This window comes from Pseudonaja textilis, chromosome 11 (genome assembly GCF_049901715.1).
Source record: "Pseudonaja textilis isolate UNSWEBS1 chromosome 11, rPseTex1.2, whole genome shotgun sequence".
Classification (NCBI taxonomy): Eukaryota; Metazoa; Chordata; class Lepidosauria; order Squamata; family Elapidae; genus Pseudonaja; species Pseudonaja textilis.
This window is the reverse complement of record NC_142000.1, coordinates 22,802,728-22,819,410: the sequence shown is the minus strand read 5'-3', so window position 1 is coordinate 22,819,410 and position 16,683 is coordinate 22,802,728. Positions and strand designations below refer to the sequence as shown.

Here is a 16,683-nt window from a genome sequence, read left to right as displayed (position 1 = left end):
TTTAAGCTTTAGAGTGGCTGCAATTGTCAAGCAATTGGACTTGGATGAAAAGCTGCTGTTAAAATTTCTAAAGCCAAATGTGGCTGTTCCGCTCTTGTTAAAATCTATGTAACAAATTATTGTGATTTGAATAACTTCTGTCACATTTAAATAGCAATAAAATGCTGGATGTTTGTATTCGTGGCACTTCTAACTGCCTGCAACTAATCTCGAAACAAAACAATCTCTTTACTTGCAACAAAGTAAACTCAGTTAATGGTTCTATCTATATATCACATTAATTTATAAAGTGCTTTATTTTTGTTGAATACACAGTGCAACTGTAGCTATTCAGGCTGTTTATCCAGGTTTTATGATTTGTGTAATTGCAAAATTATAGTCTATTCATTAAATTTGGTTAACCAAAACCACGATACCATCTGAACAAAGCCAGTATGCTCCCAATTGCCTCTCACTTTCACTAGCACCCAGGCAGCCTCACTCCATACATCCTGCCCTCCTTCCACTTCTTAGGGGCTTCTCTAGTTCTCACCTATCTGTGTTAAGGAGCCTACACGTAGCACAGGAATCTGTCTACACAAGTATGAGAACGTGTAGCAAATATTTTTTTTAAATTACTTAATTGGGTGTTGCTGAGCTAACTTCATTCCAATTTAGAAGCAGCAGTTCCATCTTTTAGTTGTGTGCAATCTGTATCATAATTGTGTATCCAACCCACCCTGGGAAAAAAACGCTGCCTCTACAGGGAGAGGATTCCTGCACAGAGATAATTCCTGCCCAACCCATTACTCAAAGACAGCCCTGAATGGAGCCCTGGGGGCTATGCAGAAGGGCCACCCTAGCATTTCTGCCCAATGGCATCACCCGCCTCCTTGTTTCCCTGCGATGCTAGGGGAGGGGGAGGCAAGCGTAAGTCAAGATGGCAATTGAGTGATTAATTCTCAGGATTGCTAAATATATAAACCTCTCTCACACAAAAATCTATTCTTACCCAACCATGCTGCTTGCTGACTACGAGCAATTCTTTTAAGTTAGGAAGGGACTTTCGTTTTCAGAGAAACTCATACCTTGAACAGATCAGCACAATACAGGTTGATGGCTTGACAGGTGTGGAGCCTTTTCACTTTTTGCATGGATTTCTGCATTTTTTGCTTGTGCTACTTAAAGAGGAATCTGCATATAGGAGAAAGACAGGCACAAACAACAGCTCCGTTTCAGAGGCAACACAAATCCACCTGTCACCAAGGCGCTGCTGGATGCAACAGAATCCCCCAAAGGGGCTCCCGCCTCTCCCAACGCAGGGAGCAAATGGCTCATCTTTCGTGGGATCCCTCCATTTCTCTCCCAGGAGAGAGAAAAACCAGGACGCTGAGCTCAGGAGGCAGATGTCCACTTGTGGATGGATTCCACACCTGTCAGTCTTTTCCATTCCAGAGCTTCTGTAGAATGCTACCTGAGCAGCTTTCTACCATATTTACTTATATTGTTAGCTCAAAGTTGGTCTTACAGTGCCCCCTTTTCCTCAGTTTGAAGAAAAATACATTTTTCTGTTTTTAATTTTTTTCTACCTCACCCTAAAATGCCCCCACCCCCACGTACACACAAGTAGCCAGCAATGAGAAACCATGGCTACAGTGGAATCCTTTGAAATGGGCCCTGCAGCCAGGCGGAAAGAGGTTTCTCTGGGGAACGCTGCCCAGCCCAGCCCTGCCCTGCTCTCTTGACACAGGCTCCTGCAATGAGTCATCCCAAAACTCGCAAAGGAAGTGGGCCCTCCCACTTTCTGCCGACTGCTGAAGTCGGAGCGCAACCTCCACAGGAAACTGGAAAGGGCTCGGCCCCCCCTGCCCCCCACCTTCCCCCTTTTCACTTCCCTGTGTTTATCCATGCACATCTGCAATGATTTGCCTCCTGGCCTGGTTTCCAGGGAGTCCTGTGGCATTTGGGCTCAATGCTGGTCTTGGCCTCTTCAGACAGGCAACTGTTTCTCCCCTCCCTTCTCCAAAACCAGCACCCAAGAGCCCTGGCAGATAATTGACCTGGGCCCACAGAGGAGCAATGCCGGCTTTCTGACAAGCCCATGGAGCCCACCACCCAAAAACTGGACTCCTCTCGTCTGTCCCAAGAGGCTGGCCTTCAGGGCCCCGTCCCATTGTCTTGCCTGGTCCAGCCTGGGGGGTGGTCTTCCCTTGGGCAGAGAGACCTCCTGCATTCACCACACTCTGGCACAGCAGAGACAAGAACTTTGGCTCATTTTTTTTAATGTACCACAATGAGCAGGAAACATACTTGATGAAATATTTTCAAAGGAGTATATTCAATTACCATCTACAATCAACTTAACTATGACAACAAAGTGTTTTGTGACAAAATTTGTTTGGTTTTCTTTTAGAGTTCTGTGTGGTTCTGCTTTTGTCCATCTCTATGTATTTTGGTACAATTTGAGATCAGCATTATTACAGTAACAAAAAAGCTAACAAGACAACATTATAGAAAAACACCAAGAACGTCATTTTTGGTTTCACTTGCTCTAGTTTTTGTACATTGCAAAGGCTGTTTAGAGATTTCACCTCATTTATATATTTTCTGTTTTATCCAGACTTGCCCCCCCTCCCCACAACCAAAGTAATGAAAAAATAGTAAAAAATTATGTGTTTCACAGTGGGCAGGATTTTCAGAGCCATCCATCCATCTAGACAACCAACCAACCAACCAGCAAGAGTTCCATTTCCTCGTGTCCCCAAGGCCACTTGGAATAAGGCCCTGGTGGTCCAGGAAGGCCATTTCTGTTGGCCAGCTGGGCACCCCCTTGGACCCAGCCACATGTTAATGTTCCTGGGCCAGACCACTCCTGGCCTCTGGCTTGGATTCTCCCATCAGACAGAGGGGCTCAGAGGCAGAAGGAGCCTCAGCCCTCTTGGGAGGCCAGGACTGCCATAGCTGCTTGCTCCTCCTGAGGGTCCATGAACCCTCTCCAGTGTCCCAGAGGGTGAGGTGCAATCACGGTAGACCTTAGCTTGGCTCAGGCCAGGAGCCTGCTCAATGCTTGCCACTGCCCTGCTGGGGACGACACTGCTTCCAGGATGGAGGCCTCTCTTCTGCAGCCAGAAGACTGGGAAGGACCTGGGCATGCCCCACGCAGAGGGAGGAAAGCCAGGACAGGAGAAGAGAGCAGGAGGAGGGAACTAGGGCAGAACAAAGAAAGGAGGCCAAAGATGTCAAAGCAAGCAGACCCCAAACTGGCCAGGAAACACGAGTGTTCAACTAGCAAGGTATATCCCACACAAAGAACCAGAAATGAAATGAAAAGCCTCAGGATACAAAGTAATGTTCAACAGTAACACACCAACTCAAAGCATAGGAGCCCTATCTGCACAGCTTCAGCTCTAGAAAGAGGGCTGTGCGGGGGGCCCCAGGCTGCCACTGGGGCAGAGGGACTCTCAGGACCAGGCTTTCCACGCATGTGCAACCAGGGATCCTCCCTCAAGCTACAAGCAGCTAAGAGAGAGGCAGCAGGGAGGTTGTTGCCTCTCCCAGAGCCCCCTTCCACGAGCGGGTGGGTGGGGGAGGCTGGCGCCAGAAGATGAAAGTGGGGCAGGCCTATTGGCAGAGCATCGGGGTGCGGGGTATGGCACGCAGACCTGGCGGCACTGGGCTCCAAACACCTGACTGCAAACTCAGCCTGGCAGCGATGCCAATTCCCCTTCCCAGGAGAGGATCAGAGAAGAAGATTTGGGGTATGGCTCTCCAGCCGCCCCACCCTCCTCACTTCTCAGCACAGCACCCCATAAAAACACCCCACTGGTCTGTCCAAGCTCAGGGCCGGGTACTGGCAGGAGAAGCACAGAGGCTCTTTCATTCACGTAAAGTTTATTGGTCAAATGGAGTCTTGTGGCTAAAAGAGAAACAAATCCTCAAAAGAGGCCTTTTTTGCTCGTTCTGCACCAGGGGTTGAAAGGGTTTGTCTTTGGATTTTATTTAAAGCATGAACTTCTTCTAGAGAAGAGAAACAAAGTAAACAAAAGGAAAAAACAGCCCGCCCACCCACTTGCCCTAACCTCAAAAAATCCTTCAAGAGGAAAAAGGGTGTCCTAATGACAGACAGAGAAACAAGGGCGGACCCTTCCGAAATGGAGCCTTTACATAGGGAGGGAAGGAAGCCAAAAGGAGGGAGGGAGGGAGGGAGAGGGAGAGAGCTAAGTGCATAACGGACAGGAATACACCTTAGAAAGTGTTGAGCTCCCAACTAAAATATTTTGAAAGGGATCCCACTGACCCCTCTGAACCCTTTGAGTTTTTTCCTTTATTTTTATAAAATAACTTTGTGGCCACCCTCTGAGAAATGAAGGCAGCGACTGATAAGTGGAAGCTTATGACGGGATGGCCTGGGGATGGAGGGATGGACGGAGAAACTGCGGCGAGTCAGACGGGGCCTCCATCTGGCCAGGACAGGAATGGACGAGACAACATTGAATGAGAAGCCGCCAGCTGGACCATATACAAAAGCTAAACATACACAAAAAGGGGGGTGTCTTTAAATCTACCATACTGCTTCAGTTCATTTCCAATGCAACAATCTACTCAACACCAAAAATGGTCATATCTATCATAAATACAGAAAGTCAGTTGTTTAAAACTCCCAAGTCCTTAACACTCTGTGTGTTTTCTTTTCTGAAAAAGGGGGGGGGCTGAATGGCCCCCTTGAAATTGGCTTCAGCAGAAAAGATACCCCTAAAACCCCCAGAAAGCTAACTTAGTTCACATTGTTTGTCTCTTCAATACTTTCTGCCCATTTTTAAATTAACAACAAAAAACCTTTTCTTGGAAAAAATCAAAACCAAAAAAAGAAATTATATATATATAATTATATATATATAAAACAATGATTCTGAAAACCAAACAAAGTGTGAGCGATTGACCTGAGAATAAAAAGACGTTACATTTCTTTTTTCCTTTTAGCAAGCAAGCCATTGGTATCTGAAGATAGCAAGAAATTTAAAATGGTCCCGGGTGGCCTGCTTTCCCACAGAGTTGTTATGCTGGCCTCCACTGCGCTCTGGAGGGGGTTGTGCGGGGGTGGGGGGCTGATTCCTGGGGGGCACAGCCACCTTTGAGAGAGCCACAGCAAATCCTTCGGCTGCCCAGAGGCAAGCCGAGCTGCCAGCATTGGCCTCTGGGAAAGCCACCCAGGCGTCTCTCTCTCTCTCCGTTGGTTTTTCTTTTTTGGTTAGAAGCTTTGGAATTGCAGTTAGTCTATTTCTGAAACCGGTTGGGTATTTCTAGATCCATTTTGCAAGGGTCTGTCTTCAAAGCTTACAATCGAAAAGGGTCCACGCTGGGGAGGCTGCTGTCCCGGGGGGGGGGCTGGGCTCTACCGGCCCCCCGGCCTCCAGCCCGTGGCCCGAGTCAGACTCCTCCGAAGAGAATTTCCTTGGCATCAGAGAGGGCTGAACCCCTGAGGTGCTGCATGAGCTTGAGGTAACCGTTGAAGATGAGGAGAGAGGCGGGGGCTTCCCTGGAGGGGAGGCTGCCGGAGGCCAGGGCTTTTGGGAGGCAGGGGGAAGAGCGGCGGGCGGGGGGCCGTTCTTGGGGTGAGCGGTGGGCTGCGAGGTAGATGCGGTGCTCGGGTCAGGGAGGCAGGCAGAGTGAGGTAATTGACTGGGGTGCTCTTTGGCGTTTCTGGCTGCTGCTCGGGGGACTGTCGGATGTCTGTGGGGGGCAGATTCGAGATGCTGCCGGAGGGCCTCTTCCCCACACACCGTGCTCTCGCACACCACACACTGGTAGGAGCCACCCCCGCCAGCAAGCACCTGAAGCGCCACCTCAGGCAGAGTCCCCGCCGACTGGCCGGAGCAGCAGAGGGATTTCAGGTGCACGTCAGCCGCCTCCTGACTCCCGAATCTGGCCTGGCATTTCCGGCACACCAGTCTGTACTGCACCGGGGGGACAATGAAGGGGTCACAGAGGGAGTCCGGGGCATTACTGCTTCCTGTGGTGGGCTCTCCTCGGGGGGACCCCTCGCGGGAGGTTTTCTTCTGCTCTTCTGGCTTGGGGGGTTCTTTGGCAGGGCCTTTTTCAGGAGAGGGGCCCTCTGCGGGGATGGGGGGCTGGCTGCCTCTGGGCAGGGGCAGCTGCGCTTGCCGTTGCAGTGCCTCCTGGAGGCTCTGTTGATATTGCTGGTAGTGCTGCAACAGAGTGCCCGGGGACACACCAAGCAAGGCCTGTGACAGGGCCGGGCCGTAGGGGAAGACCCCTTCCATGCTGTACATGGGCTGGAGGTATCCGCTCTGCAGGGCCCCTGGGAGCTGAGGAGCATAGTAAGGAGAGAAGCCGGGCACAAAATACGGCAGGAAGGGACTAGTCAGCAAGGCCATGGAGTCCGTGTTGAGGGCCGCCTGCAGGGCCTGCAGCTGGGTAGGCTCCACCGAGTACTCCAGGGCAGGCCCCGTGGCGGGGAAGGCCAGGGCAGGGTTGGGTGCCTCCCCTTTGTCCTTCTTGGGGCCTGGCAGGGCCTCCCCCCTGGCCTTGGGGGCGCGCTCCTTCTCTTTCGCCTTCTCGCTCTCCTTGTCCTTCTGCAGTGGGAGGGGCAGTGCAGAGCCCACGGAAGTTTGTGCTGGCGGGGGGGAGCTGAGGGAGGCCGTCTTATTTGGAGATCCTGAGGTGGGGAGGCCAGGCGAGGGGACGCTTGTGCCCGGCAGACCCATCAGGGCAGGTTTGGGAGACGTTAAAGCTGTAAGGAAGAGGAGAGACAGGTTTGCGGACGGGGAGAGAAAAAACAGGATTTAGGCCTCAATGGTCAGCACGGCCCTGTTGAAGGAACCCTCATACAGACACTTTCAAACAGCGAATACGTAATCTATTTATATGTGAGTTCGCATACACATGTACCACCTTGTTCATTTCCTTCTTTTTTCTGTTTGCTTTTGTTTCTTTTTCTAAGTCTGTCATCTTAAAATTGTCTTGCTGTTTTGTTTATTCAGTAAGCAGCTATTTAAAGGGAAATTCTCCACTCCTACTGTCCCTTCATCTCCGAGAGGGACCTAAAGGGGCCCCACCAGCCCCATTTCGGAGCAGTCCCCTCTGGGGCACACAGACCTGCGGAATCCCACTTGCAGGACCATCTGAAAAGCTCAAAAATCCCTGCTGAGATCAGGAATGTGAGCCCCCAAAACCCAGGAATGGATGTGATTCAACTGGGTCACGGGGTGCACAGGTGGACAGGACCTCCTGACAGGAAAGCAGCCAGGGGGAGGACACTTGTCAGAAAGCAAATGGATAATAAATACCATAAAGCTCTTATAGAAATTTATATTACTGCTATACAGGAATGGGTGGGCTGGTAACTTAGCCTCTCCCACGCTAGCAGAAGTCATCCTAGCCTAGAGAAGTGATAAGAAGCAAGCTCACTTCCCCATCCCGCCTCACTCCAGAGGCAGAGAGCTGACCCTTCTCCCCTGTCACCAAGTTCCCCTCCCCTCCTAGACTGCAAGAGGCCAAAGGCTCTCAAGTCAATGAGACACACACACACACACACACACACACACACACACACACCCATCTGAAAAGGAGGTGCCTCCAGCAGAGACTCATTCTGCCCCAGGTGATCCATTTCATATCTCCCTCAGGGGCATGCTTCATCCATGTTCTCCCCTCCTCCCATTTTGGACAACCAAACTGGGAAGTTCACGAGACAGGTGCAACTCACCTGTATTGGAAGGAGTGAAGCCAGGCAGGGATGGGCTGTTCAAACCTGGCAACAGGACAGGAGGGATGCTTTGAAGGGCTGCTGGGTAGTTGGCAGGAATGTTTAGAGCCTGCAGAGGGGAACTGTCAAACATGCCTTGCTGCTGAGCAGCCAGGCCAAGCACTTCATTGGCCTTCTTGATTCGGTCCAGCTCTTGCTGTGCCATCAGCTGGCGGACGGTGGCTGGGTCAAAATACTCCTTCTCTTTGTCCAGCTGGCTCCCAACTGTCTCTTTCACTTTGGAGATGTGCTGCTGAGAGAAGATATGGTCACGAACAGACAGGCGGGCACTGTACTTGATGCCACACAAAGTGCACTCTGTTTTTGGCCCCTCGTAGCCAGTTTGATTAATGCCAAAATGCTTGGCCATGTTGAGCTTGGATTTCTTGTCTTTGGCTCGGGCATTCTGGAACCAGACCTGGACAACTCTCTTGGGCAGCCCAATATCATTGCCCAGAATCTCACACTCCAACATAGTGGGCGTCCTGTAATCGCTAAAGCAGGTCTTCAGGACTTTCAGCTGAAGGTTGGTCATCTGTGTCCGGAAACGCTTCTGCCCTGGCCGGTCACCCACATCCCTGGACTTGCCGCCCGCTGAGCCACTCGTGCCTGGGCTAGGAGAGCAAGGGTCCGCCAGGCTTGATGTCTCGCTGTAATCCACGGTGCCTTCGTTGTCGTACTCCTTGCTGTGGAAGCTGGGAGCGGGGCTCACCAGGCCCGAGGAGAGCCTGTCTTCGTACTCAGACATGGCTAACAGGGCAGCCTTGGCCAGGCTCTCACCTGGCCCCAAGCTCCCTCTGGCCTCTGTGGCACTGTCATTGTCTGCATTGGCCTCGTCACCTGTAGTTGTGTCTGTGAGGGCTGTGTTGACGGAGGAGCAGTCATCATTGTCCAGTTTGGCTGGGTCAAAGCTCAGGTGCACAGAGGACACTGAGGGGCTCTCCAAGTCTTCCATGCCTTCCATTTTGATGGAGGACGGGCTCAGCAGGGTCTGAGGGGACAGCTCTAGAGATTTGCTGCCTGGGGAGAGGGGAATTCCCTGGCTGTCACTGCTACTGCCAGGGGCAGGCAGCTGTGCAAAGTTGGCCCTGTCAAAGAGGTCTCCCTTCCCCACAAGCCCCCCTCCTCCTTCACAATCCAGGAGCATGGCTGACAAGGTCAGGTTGTATCCTGCCCGCTTGGCTTCATGCCAGTGCCGAGATCGGATATGTGCTTCCAGGGCGGTCTTGGCTTTGAAGAGGGCCCGGCAGAAAGGACACCGACGATGGGCTTGAGCAGGCCCCACAGCTCGGAACTGCCCTTTCCTCTCCCGGGCCCGTGTATTCTGGAACCACACCTGCACTACGCGCTTCTTCAAGCCTACTTCATGGGCAATGTGGTCAAGCATCTTCCGTGTAGGATTGGAATCCAGGAGGTACTTTTGGTACAGCACTTCCAGCTGCTCAGGGGTGATAGTCGTCCGGAGGCGCTTATCCCGCTGCGGCTCCTCTCTACCAGCGCTGCCATCATTCCCAACGGGGCTGACGCTGGCTTTCTCCTCCAGCTTCCTCTTCAGGGTGCTCATGGTAGCAGTTGGGGTAGAGGGTGGGGTGGCTGAGCTTGTGGGCAATTGGGAGAGGGTCCCAGAGAGCAGCTGGCTAGCCAGCAGCGGGTTACTGGGGTCAAAGAGCATAAAGGGCAGATCAAGCGTCCTGTCCAGGAACTGAGAATGGAGAAACTGGCCCTGAGTGCTCAGGAAATGCAGCTGCTGATGTTCTTGCCAGTGCTCAAATGAAGGGAAGGCCAGCTTGCACTGCTCACACTGATACGGGACAAGCTGGGGAGGCAAGCTGGCCAGCTGCTGGGCACTCGGCGTGGTCAGGGGCTTGAGAGGCAGCTGGGCAGGAGGAGGGCTTGCCTGGGGCAGGCCACCCTGGAGAGGGTGGGCCAGCTGCTGCTGGAGGGGTGGGGAGACCTTTGGGTGCACGGAGCTCAGCTTCGGCTCTCCTTGGTCCTGCAGTGGCAGCTGCCCGTCTTGCTTTGGTTGCCGTTGCTTCTCTGAAGTTGGGCTTTGTTGCATACTTGAAGGCTCAGGGTGCTTTGGTTTCTCATCAGTAGCGTTTGTTTTAGACTGATAGGCAGCAGGGCAATCACTGTCTGCCTCAGTGGTACTCTGTGACAGAAAGGCTGCACTGGCAGAAGAGGCGGGTGTGCCATGAGCCTGGGAAGGCATTGGGGTGCTGCAGGAGGAACTGCTGGGAGTCAGGAGCTCCGTAGCGTCCATGGAGTCTTCGTTCTGACTGTCCTCCTGCCCATCTTCATCTTCATCCTTGTAGCAGAGCTTCTTCTGATGTTTGATCAGGTCAAAGATGCGCTGGAAGACCAAGCTGCACTTCTTGCACTGGTAGTTCAGGTTGCTCGTTCGGATGTATCGGTCGTTTGTCAGCTCCCGTCGCTCTCCATCTTTGCCGCCTTCCCCCTGATTCTCATAATTCTTTCTGGCTTTCTGGCGAGCGTTCTGAAACCACACCACAATCACCCGCGTTGGGAGACTTAGCAGGTTGGAAAGCTGCTCAAACTCGTCATCCTTTGGATAGGCATTGGCATCAAAGAAGTCCTGCAGCACCCGAAGCTGGTAGTCCGTGAAGCGAGTTCGGGAGGATCTTTTGCTTCCCCAGTACTCATGTTTCTGAGGCTCTGGAGAAGATGGCCGGGAGTCCATTTTCAGATCCTCCAGGCTGGTGATTGGGGGGTTGCTGAAGTTGTACGGTGAGTCCTTGTTGCGCTGGCGCTCTTTGAAAAGCGTATTTCGAAACCAGTGCTTGATCACCTTCTGGGGCAAACCAGATTTCTCTGCCATCTCCTTGATCTGCTCCTCACCTGGGGAATTGTTGATGTCAAAATACTGCCTTAAGACCCGGAGCTGGTCATCGGTGATTCGTGTCCGTGGTCGTTTGTTCTGCTGCTGCTGCTGCTGCTGCGGCAAAAGGCCTGGGTTGAGTTGATGCTGGTACAGCTGAGCCAGCTCTGCAGGTAAAGAGTCGACAGGGGCAAGCTGGGGCGGTAACTGGGCCGGCAGGGCTTGCAAAGGCATGGTTGGCATCATGAGTGGTGAGAAGAGAGGCAGATCCATGGGCATGGGGAGCTGCGTGAGGGGCAAGGAAGGCTGGGTGGGTGTGACGGAGGGAGAGGTCATGGGTGGGGCTGAGGCCTGCAGGGTGGGCGTGGAAGGAGGCTGGGAGGGGGCAGCAGGCACAGCAGGAGCGGGCGCAGGAGGGGGCGGGGGGGCCAGCTCAGGCGTCAGTGGCCGCAGTGGGTAGAGCTGGTCGTAGTGCTCTCGGTACTGCTGGGCAAACCATTCCAGCTGCTGGAAGGGGAGATAGTGCTGGTGGACGTGTTCCTGGTGGGTCTTCAGGATGAGCACGTTGGAGAAGAACTTGCTGCAGGACTCGCATTCCAGCCTCTCCAGGCTGTTGGCCTGCTCAGCCCTCCCAACTGCCTTCTGCTTGTTCTCGTTGTACTGAATGACCAGCTCAAACCCAAAGTTCTCCAGCAAAGCTTTGGTGGCGTTGCCACGAGCATCTGCAGCAATGCGAGGAGGGAGCCGGAGCGCCTCCCCAGGGCTGCTTCCAGCTGCTTCTGTGGCCCCCACTAGGTCAGCCTTCTCTTGGGCCTTGCTGGCCTCGGTTGGGGGCTCTGGGCAGAGGGGGCTTCGGCCGCCCTTCTCTGCCACCTCCTGATCCCGCTGGGCCTCCTTTTCTTTCCCCACAGACTTGGCCTTCTTGTCTGGGGGCAAGCTTGCTGGGAGGAGCACGCACGGAGGTTGGGACAGTGGAAGCTGCGGCTGCACCTGCGGGTGGCTTGGCTGTGGAAGCTGGGCTTCCAGGTCTTCCAGCAGGCCTGGCCCACTGCCTGTCAGCATCAGGGTGCCATTGGTCACCGGCAAGCTCACCTCGGCGTTCAGCTGCAACTCGGCACTGGGAAGATAGAAGGGGAAGAGTAGCTGCTGCTGCTGCTGCTGATGCAGGAGAGCCTCCGGGGCCATGGGGAAGCGGGGCAAGAGCGCCGGGTTGAAAAGCTGGGCCTGCAGAAGCGACGCCTGCTGCTGCAGCTCTTGCTGCAGCTGGGCCTGCACCAAAGAGTATGGCAGTGGGGGCAGTGGCTGGTGGCATGCCAGCGCATCTCCTGTCTCCTTACGATTGGTCTCTTTAGATTCTGAAGGGCTCAAGGGGGCTGCAGGTGGGTGGCCGGTACCCATGGGGAGGTTCAGAGGGGGCTGCCCTGTGGTGTCACAGGAAGCCTGGCTGAGGAGGGGTGGAGCAGAGCCAGTGCTACCTGTGCTTATGTTGCTCTGGGCGGCAGAGGAGGAGGAAGAGGAGAATAGGCTCATGGTGCTGACACCCAGGGGGCTGATCATGGAGGAGCCCAGGGATGCATTGCTGTGGCCACTGCCGCTGACTGCTTCCAGCTTAGCTGCTCGTGCCTTGGTCTGATGCAGCACAGAGCGCATGTGGATCTCCAGGGTGGAGCTCTGGCTGTAGGCCACGCTGCAGATGCTGCACTTGAAGGGCTTGTGGTCAGGGCTACTGGTGGCCTCGGACTGGCTGGCGGAAGACTCCTGAAGGGCCCTTTTCAGCTTGTGCAGGTGAGAAACCGAATTGTAGTGGACCAGAAGGATGTTCTTCTGCGTGAAGGATTCTTTGCAAACGGTGCACTTATATGGGCGGGCTGGGTCCAGGAATTTTTCTAGGGTGAAATTTGGGCCCTTCCGGAAGGGAAGAGCCCGTTTAGGTTCTGAGCCAGAGTCTTCCTGTAGGGACCCACAGTCACTTCCTGCACGGCTCTGCTTGTCTTCCTGGTCGCTGTTCTCCTCCTCTTTCTCCTCCTCCGTCACCATGGTGTGGTCCTCAGCCAAGGAAGGGTCACCCATGGCCAACAGTTCTCCATTGACCAGCAGCCCACCGTACAGTTGCTGGATGTCGGCTTCGCTCAGATCCAGGTGGCTGGTCTCCAGATGCTTCTTAAGGGCCTGAAAAGTGCGGAAGCTCCGCTGGCAAAGGCAGCACATGGTGGCTGCCCGGATGACGTGGTACTGGGAGTGCAGCTGAAGCTTTTCTATGGTTTTGAAGGCTAGGCTGCACTGGTTGCAGCGGTACTTGTAGACGTGGCGATCAGAAACGGGAAGCTGTGGTCGCTTGCCATGCATCTCGCTAAAGTGGATCTGGAGGGCCGAGGAGCTTTTGAAGCCCTGGCCACAGCCCTTCTTCCAGCAGAAGAATCCCGCCTCCTCTTTGGCACTGGGCTGCTCGGATGCTACAGGCTTTACTCCGCTGCTGCCATGCCCCATGGCCTCTGGCAGCAACCGCAGGCTTCTGCCCCCTTCCTCCGAGCTCTCTGTGGAAGGGGAACCAGAGCAAGGAAGGGTCAGTGGCATGGCCCGGGGACCAGCAATAGCAATAGCACTTAGACTCATACACCACTTCACAGTGCTTTACAGCCCCCACTAAGCAGTTTACAGAGACAGCCTCTTGCCCTTGGTTGACCCTTCTCAGAAGGATGGAAGGCTGAGTCAACCCTGAGCCTGGTGAGACTCGATCTGCCAAACTGCTGGCAGCCGGTGATCAGCAGACGTCGCCTGCAGTCCTGCATTCTCACCACCGCGTCACCACGGTGGCTCCCCTGCTTTGCCCCTCGCCGCCTCCGGGTCTAAAGTCTTCCCATCTCACCTGGCTCAGATTCCCCATTGAACCCAGCTCTCACCCTGATTTATCCAGGCTCTGGGTGTGTGTGTGGGGGGGGGGCACACATACTTCCCTTCTCCATCCCAACCATCTGCCCCTTTTGTGACTTTTCTTCACACCCGTTCTGGAATGAGCAAGCCAGAACAGTGGATGCCAACCAGGCTGCCCAGGGCCGGCTCTGAGCTCCCGCGGTTCCCAGGGGCCAACCCAGGGCTGAGGCCCTGCCACTCCCTCTCAGGGACCCTCTGGCAAGCGTTGTCTTTCGGGCCTAGGAAAAAGTGTGACTGACCAGGTTGCTGGAGGGATTCCTCATGCCCGTCTCGATCCGGTGCTGCTGCTGGGAGGAACACGTTGCTGGGCATCATCACCTCTGGTGTGGTCACCTGCCAAAGCCCCAAAGAAAACCAGGAGACGGCACTTAAAACCTTTTGCAAGGCAGGGAGCCTTTCAGACCCAACAAAGCCCCGAGGTTTTGCCCTTCTGTTTTTTAGGCCAAATTCAAGACTATCAAGCATGTTCCCGCGATTACATTCAGACGTAACTAATAGCGTCCACTGGATGAAAAGCATTGATGTTATTTCTCCGCTTTGCACGATTCAAACCGAATTTGTAACTGTGTTTTTGCACAATTCTTGGGTAGCCTGTGAGGATGTGAGGTTGTATGGCTGAGAATGCAGAAAGCTCTTAACTAAAGCAAGATGTGAGAAAGCACCCCAGTCCTGAACAAAGATGGCTGCACCCTTGTTTTCGGGGTGACTCGACCCAAGGGAGCTCAGCCAAAGGAGCAAAGTGGGATCCAGGAAAGGAGGAGAAAGGCTTCAGCTGCGCTTGTCTGGAGCAAAAGGAATCATGTCAGCCCACCCACCCCCCTTTGCCCCCTCCCTCCTCCCCACTGATAGGCATACCCCTCAGGCCCCATCCCCAATGAAGCGCTTTGAAAACTGCCACGCTCCACCCAGCTCCTGGAAGCACACCCTGAGCACACACACCACCACCCCCTCAAGAGACCTCCCCCCTCACTGCCCCCAGCCCAGACTGTGGCTGGGAGAAGATGCTCCAAGCTCAAGATCGGGAGATCTTCCTCCGGGATCTCCTAGGCTGGAAAAAAGGAAGTTGGTTTGATGTGTGACTTGTCTGTAAACTCCACAGAGAGAATGAGTGTCTTGGAAATCTGGATCTCTGGGTCGTCCACTCAGCACGGCCACCCAAAGCTGCAAACCAGAACCGCCCAGATGGCGTGACTGCCACAAGATGCGGCAACTCCCTTCTTCTGAAGGCAAGCAAGGAAGGAGCCAGGGCAGCTCCAGCCATGGCAACCAGATGCAGGGAGTCGGGGTGGAATGGAGAGACCTATGCTGAGTCTTTCCAAGGCTGCCTTGGCTGCTGCGGGGTGTGCGTGTGTGTGTGTGGCAGGCAGAACCACTCCCGAAGGAGAAGCACTGCCTGGGGAACTGACAGCCACCTGGGCGTCTTCCCGTTGGAAAGCTAGGAAACAGGCCAGGTATCCCGGGCCGCCTCCTTTCCCCGGGCAGAGTCCTCGAGGGAGTGCAAGGAAGGGAGCAGCATGGCCGGCTGCAGGGAGAAGGGGGCCTTTCCCAGGAAGCCAGAGGCCAGGCTGCTTGCTCCCTCTGCTGCGGTAGCCTGAGGAAAGGGACCAAACTCCGAGTCCCGCCAACTCTTCCATGCCTTTTCCAAGCCCCCCAGCTCAGTGGCTCTCTAATTGTTTTCATGCAGGTTAATTGGGGAAATGCAGGTGGTTACCAATAGCAATGGGGAGAGAGGCCTCCACAGTTGAAAGACTGAAGTCAGTCAAGGAAAAGAGAGAGAGAGAGACGATTCCAATCCATCGGGCCTCCCTCCCTCCCTCCCATTGTCTTGCGGAGTCTTTGATGGTAATTCCCGATTAAGCGGGATTCTTTGTCTGTCCCCACCTTCCATCAATTAACTCTCCCTGAAATATAATTGCCAGAGGCCCCCCCTCCCTCCTGGGGACTTGTTCATTCCAGACCCCCACCTGGCTCATCCGACCTAGGGCTGCTCAGGCTTCTTGGAAACGCCCCCACAGGTACCCACCCCCACCGCTAACCAAGCCCCCCCAAGGAGCACCCAGGGCCGCTGCCTCCTCTCAAAAGGGGGCGAGAAAGAATCTCCTCTCTCCGTTTCCTCCCTCCCCTCGGAATATAATTGGCCCCGCATAAATTCTGGGGGGGAGGGGTGTTCCTGTGGGGAGTCAGCCAAAGGAGGTGATTTCCATCACAAAGACCCCTGAGGCAGAGCCAGCCAGCCAGCCAGGGAGGGAGGGGGAAAAAAAGTCATTAGGCACACCATCAAGGTCCTTCTAATTTGGGCCACCTAATTGGCCAACGTGGCTCCAAATTAACAAGGGGAAGCCAGAGGACAGCTGACCCAGGGAGAGGCACACAATGGGAGTGGGAAAGAGGCAGGGGAGGGAAAGGAGAGGGCAACCCGCCCCCCCCACCCCGCAGGGTCTTCTGGCCAAGCCTCCATCTGTTCCCTGCAGGGGTGGGTTGAGGGGGGCTGCAAGGGTGTCCTGAAGCCAGGGGCCACTGGAGACTTTAGTCCACATGAGCCAAAGTACCCTTGCTCAGGATCGACAGGGCTCCTCATCCCCTCCCTGCACCTCCCCAGCAACCCCCCCGCCGCACCACCGGTTGGCTACTGGCAGGCTGCCACTGCTCACCCCTCTGGCCCCACCAGGAATGTCACTACGCCCAACCCACCCACAGCACCCAGAGGGACCGAGTCCTTCCCCTCAGTTGGAGAAGTCCTGGAGGAATCCAGAGCTGAGGCCCCCTGAGCACAGCGGGCCCTCGCCTGGCCCCAACCCCCAGCGCAGTCTGCCGGTGGACGGCCAGGCGCCTGGGCCCAGCTCCGTTCCCCAGAGCCCAGGCTATTTCAGGGGAGCTTCTCGGGCGAAGGAGGAGCCCTCTTTCCAGCAGCCAGGAGGACGGCCTTCTTCCCACTGCAGCCAGCTGCGCCTTCCCTTTCTTGAGTGGCGGCAGCAGCAGCAGCAGCAGCAGTGCAGGCCTCCAAGTTCAGCCCCAGCACTCCCCCCAGGGGTGGGATTCTACTGGTTCAGACGGTTCTATAGAACCAGTAGCCCCGAAGAGCAGCTGACACCGGTACCGGTTCGCTTCAACCATCTTCTGGTCTTCTGTTTGGCCCACCCGCCTGCCCGGGCTCTAAGCTGCCCTTTAT

General features: G+C 54.8%; 1 protein-coding gene across 2 annotated transcripts in view; it reads right to left on the bottom strand.

Moving 5' to 3' along the window:
• Window positions 1–2,244: 2,244 nt before the first annotated feature.
• The window catches only part of ZFHX3 (zinc finger homeobox 3), a 77,455-nt gene continuing 63,016 nt past the window's right edge, over window positions 2,245–16,683 (bottom strand). For both annotated transcript variants that reach the window (XM_087940355.1, XM_087940356.1), the window contains exons 8-10: window positions 13,754–13,847; window positions 7,706–13,117; window positions 2,245–6,730 (exon numbers count right to left, since the gene is read on the bottom strand). In XM_087940355.1, coding sequence (XP_087796481.1) covers window positions 5,307–6,730; window positions 7,706–13,117; window positions 13,754–13,847 — 6,930 coding nt within the window. In that variant the 3' untranslated portion in view covers window positions 2,245–5,306. The remainder of the gene's footprint in view (window positions 6,731–7,705; window positions 13,118–13,753; window positions 13,848–16,683) is intronic.